Source organism: Fusarium vanettenii, assembly GCF_000151355.1.
Source record: "Fusarium vanettenii 77-13-4 chromosome 2 genomic scaffold NECHAsca_18_chr2_1_0, whole genome shotgun sequence".
Taxonomy (NCBI): Eukaryota; Fungi; Ascomycota; class Sordariomycetes; order Hypocreales; family Nectriaceae; genus Fusarium; species Fusarium vanettenii.
Genome location: NW_003315867.1, coordinates 3,708,157 through 3,717,012, shown reverse-complemented (window position 1 = coordinate 3,717,012; position 8,856 = coordinate 3,708,157). Strand labels below are relative to the sequence as shown.

Genomic DNA, 8,856 nt, shown 5'->3' with positions numbered 1-8,856 from the left:
TATATAAAGATTAATTTTATTAAAAAAAAGCTTTTTTTATTTAAGGCTCTTAAAATAAAGATAAAAAAAAAGGAAAATCTTATTAATAAAAAAAAGAATTTCCTTAAGGATATAAATAATAATTAATATAAGGTATAGCTTATAATACTTATAATAAGTATTAAGACTTTCTATATCACTAAATAAAGATCAAAGAAATCTTACTATAGCTAGCTAAGATCTAACTATATAGCTATAGGCGCAATATTAAGAAATAGAGGTTATCGAGATTCTTAGTATTATAGGTTTAATACCTCGGAGGGATTAGTTCCTAGAGTCGGCGGCAAAGTTCTATAAACCTAAAAAGTATCGGCGCCGGGGCTCAGCGCTAGACTAAAACTCGGCGGTAAATAGAAATCTATAGGTTTAATTAATTAAACCTATCTAGTTAAATATATAATATATAAATATCGGCTCATATAAATATATAAATAATAATAAGTTTAATAGTAATTTTAATAATAGAAGAATTTAATAATAAAAAAAACTTATATCTAAGTTTTTTTATATAATTAATTTATTACCTTATATTAAGTTTATTTTTATTATATATATAAGTTTTTATAATAATTTCTCTTATTAATACTTTTTTTATATAAGCTATTATAGCTATTAATAATTATAAATTATATTTAATATCTTTAAATATATTATTAAATATATATTTTATTTTATTTATTTATATAATATTTCTTTTATTAATATATATTTAATTTTATTTAATTATTTCTTAAAAATATATATACTTATAATAATAAAAGTAATATTATTATTTCTTATTTAATTATTAAGATTAGCTTAAATCTTATCTTAGTTTTAATTTTAATTCTTAAATATTTCTATTATTTAAATAATTTAATAAAAAAATATAAAATAAATAAATAAAGATATTATAATTAAACCTCTTATATTAATATTTATATAATAAATTTTATTAGTTTTATAAATACTTATAATTTTATAAAGATTTAAAGTAATTTCTTAATAAGCTTTAAATAAGAAGATTAAATATATAATAATATTATTATTATTAAAACTATTACTAAGATTATTATTATTACTTATTTATATAAGCTAAGATATATATATATATTATATTTAATTAAATAAATTTACTAAATTAAAATTTTTATTATTATTATTATTAAATCTAGTGCTATTAATTAGCGCTAAATATTTAAATTTAAATTCTAATATTAGCCTCTAAGATTTATAATATTAATTACTCTTATAACTTAATATTTCTCTTTTAGCTTTATAATTAGTTTATAGCTATAATAATATTTTTTTAATTTATTAAATTATATATATTATAAGATATAAATAATATTCTAAGTAAGAATTAATATTATAAGCTATTTATTATATAATTAATTTAATATTATATTATTAAAAGCTTAAAAAAATATTTTTTTAAGCTAATTAAATATTTTATTTTATTTAATCTTATATTAAAAGCTTTATAACTTAAAAAGCTTTATTTTAACTTAATTAAATTAATTATTATAATTATTATTATTTAAAAAACGTCTAAATAAAAAAAAATTTTATAATTAAAATTTATTAAAATAATCTTTTAATTATTATTTTATATTTATATTTTTATATAATATCTTAAAAGGCTTTATTAAAAGCTTTTTTTAAGCTTTATATAAAGCTAATTACTTAGGCTAATAATTATTTATACCTTTATATTATAATAGTTTTTATGCCTTAGTTATAGTTATTTTTACTTATAAAAGAGGCTATTAGTTTAAGCCTAGCTAAAGGAACCTTTTCCCTACCCTATATAACCTTTATAAAAAAGATTATATAAGCTAGGGATTAAACCTATAACTTATATATTAATTAAGGCCGTTAGCGATTATGCTATTAGCTATTAATTTATTAATAACCCTATTAAAATTATTATTAAAATTACTAATTACTATTATAAGATTTACCTAGCTATTAACCTACCTTATAGCTAACTAACCTAAGCCCTTAAGCCTTAACCCTACTAAGGGAGTATATATAATAATAACCTAGCCCTTAGGTTATATACCTAACCTAACCTAATTAAGATAATTATTAATCTATGCTATAAGATAAGGCCTAGCGAGGTATATATATAATTAGAAGAAAATTAGGCTTATATAATTACTTATATAATAAGTCTTATAATATATAATAAATTTTATTAATTTAAGTTATTTAATTAAGCCTAATTAATAAGGGGTTTTAGAGCTAATTAAGGAGGTAATTTAATTTTAATTAAGGTTTTTTATTTTCTTAAATAAATAATTTTCCTTAATATAATAATAGCGCCTTATTATTAAAATTACTAAGATTTTAATTAAAATAATATAATCCTTATTCTAAGGTAATAATATATTAAATTATTTATTATAATTATTTATATAAAGAAAAGCTTATTATAAGTAAGTTATTTTTATATATATTTATTATATTATTTTAATCCTTAGGTTAAAAGTCTTAATAAAAAAATATTATTATATAATTAAATAATTTATTTTTATTATAAATAATAATTATAATTAACGTATATGTCACCCGTGCGTCGCATCCAACCATGCGTCGCACTTAGATTTTCACCTTAAATCGCGATTTTAAAATAATTCTTAGAAATTCAAACTAAGCCTAAAACAGCTCAAATTTTTAGATTAAATCATTTATAAGATAACTCATTTTTGAGAGTTTTCATTAGATTTTATATACTTATAGCGCTAGCGCAATAGAATTCGCACTGTTTTTTTTACTATTTTTATATATATATCACTTAATAAATTTTTTAAAATTCTAAAAGAAATACTAGTTTATAACTCTTTGAGTTAAAGATTTAAAATTAATTTCCTAAAAATCCTAGGCCTATATAGGCTATTTTAGAAAATTTAAGATTTAGCGTTTTAGGTATACAGTATAAGTGCGACGCATGGTTGGATGCGACGCACGGGTGACATATACGTTATTAAACTTTTATTAATAATATTAATAAGAGTAATTTTAATTTTTAATTAATTAAGAATTATAAGGATAATTAAAAGATTAATATTAAGGAGGAAAATTATTATATAAAGGGATTTAAAGCTCTTTAATTAATTAAAAAGTAACTTATTTATTATAAATAAGGCTATTTTTAATATATTATTAAAGTTATTAATAATAAGGTATAAAACCTTATTAATTAAAATATATTAAGCCTCTTAGCTTTAAGTATAAAGCCTTTATTATTATAATTACTAAGACTTTAATAATAATATTTAATCCCCGCTTTAAGTAATAAAAATTTAATATATAATAATAATATCATAAGAACTATATATATATATTAGTCTTCTTTATAAGCTAGTATAATAGCTAAGTCTTATATTTTATAAAGTTTTATTATAAAGCAGCTAGTAATATTATAGGTAATAAGCTTATAAATTATATCTATTATTAAATATAAAATTAAAATAGGTTATGAAGAATATATATGGGATAGCTAGATCATAGGTATATTAATAATAAGTCAACCTTATTATTAACGGAACGATCGCCACCAACTACACCGAGTTTCATTCACGGTACTTGTAGCGATTCTGGCACCGTCATCGTTGATACTGACAAGAGTTTGGTCGATACCCCAATGAAGGAACTTATCGGTGCAACCACCTTTGAGCTGTGGAACACCGTTCACAACAAAGCTGGTGAGTGCCGTCTGCAGGATGTCCTGAGCAATAGGCCTATAAGCCGGACTCTGGGGGTCATTGAAGGTATACTTGAGATCCTGGATGTGCAGCCCTGGGGTAACATTGAATCGATCTAGTGACACGTTAGTTGGGGTTTGTTGGCTCCCAGGTTCAGAGCACTTACAGGCATAGCTTTTACCATTCAGGACCTCATTGATAGCCAGGAAAGTGCAGTCAACCACTGCCTCTCCCCACAGGGCCATCTGCCTGGAAGCTTGGCCCGTATAACCCAGGCTGCCATCGAACTGAGGCGGATAGAGCTCCTTGGCCAGGTATTCTTGCTGCGACTTGGACAAGCCGGGCATAGAGCGCTCCAGCCAGGAAACGAACTCTTCGTCATCCTCGAGGCCGGGGTCGAAGAAAAAGGCCCCTTCGAAAGCGTTGTGCGCCGCCAGCACCTTTACTGACTTGTCGAATTGACCGGCTTCGAATAAGGCATGGGGGTAGTCCGGGATTAGTCTGTGATCTAGGACAGGGCCATGGATGTACGAAGTCGGTGGAGCAGCCCCAATCTGACGAGCGTTGGCTGCAATAACTGCTTCCGAGCTTGCTTCACGCGCCTCAGCCAGGCTTGTCACGTTTAAAGCTTCCAGGAACCCCGAGTAAGCTGACTCGGGGACTTGAGCGGTGGGAAAGATGGCCGGTGACTGAGCAATGACCTGCGCAAAGGGAGCCTTGTAGCCCTCATTGCCAGCGTTGAGCATGTGGATCAGGGCGGAACCGCCGCCACCGGACTCGCCCATGACGGTGACTTTGTCGCGGGATCCGCCAAATAGATGGATCTTGTCCCGAACCCATTCAAGCGCGAGGCGCTGATCCAGGAGCCCGGCGTTAAGGTCGCCATCCTTCTCGACATCCGGCCCTGAAAGGAAGCCCAGGGCACCGAGGCGATAGTTGAGTGCGACAAAGATTATGCCATCCTTTTCAAAACTCTCGGCATGCTTTAGGAGGCCATCAGGCTCGAATCCCAAACTGGGATACCCGTTCTTCGATCCAAAGGCCCCACCGCCGCCATGAATCTGGTTAACAGTCAGCAACGGATTTGGTACAGAAGGAATAGTGATTGCTTACCCAGACAAGCACTGGAGCGTCGCAGCCTCCATTGTGATTCTTAACTGAGTTAAAGACCTTTCGGGTAACCTGGACATCAAGAAACAGACAATCCTCTGTGGTCGGAGGAGCAGGAGGGCCTCCAGAAGGAGGAGTCGAGTTCTTGATGTCGGCCTCCCACGACTCGAGACTAAATTCTTTACCGCTCGAGTACATCTGAATAGGCTTGTAAGCTCTTGCCTGCCACAAGGGCACACCTTGAGGGCAAGCTCTCAACTCGGGTCCAGTCTGGATCTCAATCTGGTTGGGCAGGGGAGGGACAGGAGCCCGGAACCTGAGCTGGTCGATTGGAGGCTGCGCATATCGGATGTTGGAGAACTTGTAAACCTCGGTAGTTTCGTTGTATGAAAGGGCCTGATGGCGTTCCTAACTTTTGTAAGCATATGAACTTGGACAGGTGAATGAGAAGCTCACATAGCCGAGATCAACGACGGGAAGACTTAGGGCCTTTGGGGCTGCAAGGACATTTGCTGCGGCTACTAGCAACAGGAAGAAAGTTGAAGCTGCACCTAGCATTTTCTTTGACAATGGGTAGTTGCGATGAGATGATGGTTATGGCGGTTGGAGAAAAGCTATCGATGGTGATGGGTTTCGTTTCGTCAACGCAGCAGACATGATGAGCTTTATACCTCGAATTGCGCTCAATTGATAAACATCGAGGCAAGTCTTTCTCGAAGATGCTTCACTCACATGCCCAAAGTAAGCTTCATGGCCCACTTCCTAAAACGGTAGTGTATTGCCAAATCGAGTGTGGTTGTCAGATGAGAGAGAGGCTGTGCCACAGCCGGGAGCTTAAATAACCGTAATGCTATATCATGATCATGATCACCTTAAGGCGGTGATGGCTATGTATGTCAGATTGATGGCGATTACATATTTCAACCGTATTTGCGGTCTACGGAAGCAACGGCACCTCGTCAAAGAGGCCACAAAAGAGACATGGACCCGGATCAACAAAAGCTAGTCTTCGTCAATAAAGATTCGAGCTCGACCTTTTTAACTCGCTCCCAGGGCGGGGAGCGCGCCTTCATCCTTAGCCATGTCCAGAGACGCCGGCGACAAGGAGCTGCATCCAAACAGCCCTGGTCACAGCGCACGTCGCAGTTTGCCTTTGACCAGGAAACGAATACGACATCGAGCGACGACAAAGGACCCCAACTCCTCACGAGCAGTCCGTCCAACAACGGCTTCGATCCTTTCCACTGCACCATTGCGGCAATGGACGCTGGGAACCATGCCATGCTGCACTTCACCTTTGACCAGGGAGCAAAGCTTACCTTCCTGGCCGAGGCGTTTGCGCCCTCGGCCTTGGTTGGACGGGACACTCGGATGAGACACGAGCGGGCCATCAATGAGAGATTGAAACACTGCGTCGAGGATGAGGCGTTGATGTACTCTACTCTCGCATACGGCTCATGCTGTCAGGGTTGGATGGCTGGTATTCTTGATCGGAAGCGTCCTCCTGAGTACTTCATTGACAAGGCCCTCCAAGCCGTACGAGAACGTCTACAAGACACCCAACAACTCAAGATCGACAACCAGCTCGCATTGTCCATCTACAGCCTCGCAATCACAGAGTTCTGGAGTGGCTCACCAAACTTATGGACACGATGTCCTGAGAGACACAAGGCCATGATGAGCGCCCCAAGCACCGATACCTCTGCTGCTCGCACACACTTGGGTGCTTTATCAAGGGTTGTTGGCAGTGCTGGTGGCTGGAGCAAGTTTGACCCATATGTGCTCGAAAGCACTATTCTGGCTGACAAGTTCCTGGCTCTGGCTGAGTTCAAGCCACCTGTTGTGCCCTTGACATGGGATCCCATCTCCCTCTTCCCGGGTTACGTCGAGGGCACTCGACTAACTCTCCTTCGACATAACCTCTTGAGTAAAGTCGTTTCGCTGGATCTATATTTAGTACTGCAAGATGTCACCAACTATTTCCATTACGCAGCCTCTTACTGGTCAGGCGGCGAGCGACATGCCAACGTCGAGACAAATCTGTTCCTCAAACTCCAAGCTCTGACGTACCGCCTCCTCCACCTCCAAGACCTAGAGCAATCCGACAACTGCATACGCACCACCACCTTGACAATTCTCCTCAGTGCGACACAATACCACGGTTCACAGGCCTCTGCCAGAACATTAATCTCCCGACTTCGTCAGGCCCTCGTCGAGGCACGCTTCTGCAGCGACGGGCTTGACGAGGGTATACGCTTCTGGTGCCTGTACACGGCTGCCATGACAACTGAGGCATCTCCCGACAAGGACTGGTTCTTGTGCATGATTCATCGCTTCTATTTGCCATCAGCACTTGACTATCAGGTTGAAGAGAGGTTGAGAGGCTACCTGTTTCTGCCGGATAGACAGGGAGCTCAGCTGTCGGCCTTGATGGACGAGCTTGCTAGTCTTAGGTAGAATTCCGCGCCATTAGACACCCAAGGGATTATTCTCCGACGATTTAAGTAAAATCGCCCATACAAGTCGTGTTCTGCCGTCTGTGCTTTGGAGTAATATCGCTTGGAGTTGGATCGAGTCGCTAGTTAGTCTAAAATTAATGTTGTTTGCAGGGAGGTAGCTCACAGGATAATAGGCTTCTAAGTACGTTTTTTTAATATACCTCAAATCTTCCTATCTTTATTTACTTTAACCACCACCCTTCTCACGGTAATAGTAATTCTTGTGGTTGTTCAGCTTCTTCCCGTACGCCCAGTCGTTCCTCTTTGCATGCACTTGTTCAAGCGTCCGGCCGCGCTCCTCAGCCCTGCGAGCTCCGCGCTTGTGTTGCTCTGTGACACCAACCATGCCTCCCATACCACGAGGCACCATCTCACGGGACCTGCCATTCGCATGGACAAGCTGACCATCAGAAGGCAAACCTTCCTCGTCTTGTGCCGCCTCTTCAATGGCCAACTGCTCTGCCCGTTCTTCAGGAGAGGGGTGGTTGTGCAAATTCTGGCGGAAATACCGGTTCAGCGAGCGATGGCCAACAGACTTGCCAGAGGGAAGATGCAATTCGTAGTCATCGTAGAACACTGCGCGGGTAGGCTTATGAGCATGCGAATGCCAACCATCAGCCTGGTGCCGGTGCCCTATGTCCTGTCGTGAATGGTGAGGATGTTTATCCAAACGCTCAAACTGATGGATGTGTCCTTCAGCTGGGACAGCAGTGAGATCCGCGGAGTCCAGTGAAGACGCTGAGCTGTCGGTTTCCCAGCCATCCCCATCTCCCCCTTGCTCGATGTCCTCTCCGTCTTCGGCAGTAACCTTGGCTGCACGCCGGGCTCCGAGCTTGGCACCTCCGGTCTTTTCATCGACAACAGACTCATCGTCACTCAACTCTTCTTCATCTGAGTAGGTGCTTCTGAAGTCGTAATAGTCGCCAATATCGAGCTGCTCATCCTCGCTGCTGTACGGGATCTTGCAGTGACCCTTGTCGCGCATGTGCGTCTGGATACCGAAAACTGTGGACTTGACTTTGTCGCAGTATAGGCACTGGTGGTCTTGGTGAACTTTGTCTTGCAGTTGCTTGAGCAAGCCATCCAGATCGACCAGGTACTTCTTTTCGGGGATGAACATGCCATGGAACCTTTCCATGTGGTGTGTGTTGAGTGAGACGGTAGGAGAGGAATAGTTGCAGAAAAGACACGACTCCAGAGTAGAAGTAGGTTCTTGAGCAGCTGGGACGGGAGTCTTGGAGTCGGAAGCGCGTGCTGAATCAGATTCATGTTCAGGGTCCTGGGCCGACGGTCGAGGGTTGGATGGTCGCTTCACGGGTGAGGGTCTCTGCTCAGCAATGCGTGCCTTCTGTAGGCCTTCAACAACATGGTTGAACTCTTCTTCCGCATCTGAGTCGACTTCATCTCGCCCAGCGGCTACAGGTTCCCCAAGGGAAAATGTAGAGCTAACAACAGAGGTGGTCTCGTCGTCGGCTCGGGCTGGGCTGGGGTCGGTGGTAGTTGTCGCCTCCTTCGCCTTG

At 38.6% G+C, this 8,856-nt stretch overlaps 3 protein-coding genes across 3 annotated transcripts; 1 reads left to right on the top strand and 2 right to left on the bottom strand.

The window, feature by feature from the left end:
- Positions 1-3,465: 3,465 nt before the first annotated feature.
- NECHADRAFT_76924 (uncharacterized protein) lies at positions 3,466-5,396 on the bottom strand (the record flags this gene model as incomplete). Its single annotated transcript, XM_003046220.1, has 5 exons — positions 3,466-3,471; positions 3,647-3,843; positions 3,895-4,789; positions 4,842-5,246; positions 5,295-5,396. The coding sequence occupies 5 exons, from the start codon at positions 5,394-5,396 to the stop codon at positions 3,466-3,468; spliced, it is 1,605 nt and encodes a 534-aa protein (XP_003046266.1).
- Positions 5,397-5,819: 423 nt separating this feature from the next.
- NECHADRAFT_76923 (uncharacterized protein) lies at positions 5,820-7,295 on the top strand (the record flags this gene model as incomplete). Its single annotated transcript, XM_003046792.1, has 1 exon — positions 5,820-7,295. One exon carries the CDS (start codon positions 5,820-5,822, stop codon positions 7,293-7,295), a length of 1,476 nt encoding a protein of 491 aa, XP_003046838.1.
- A 228-nt stretch (positions 7,296-7,523) lies between these two features.
- NECHADRAFT_32818 (uncharacterized protein) lies at positions 7,524-8,846 on the bottom strand (the record flags this gene model as incomplete). The annotated part of the gene is made up of 1 exon (XM_003046219.1): positions 7,524-8,846. A coding segment is annotated over one exon (1,323 nt), but the record flags the coding sequence as incomplete, so codon positions are not given.
- Between the last annotated feature and the right edge of the window lie 10 nt (positions 8,847-8,856).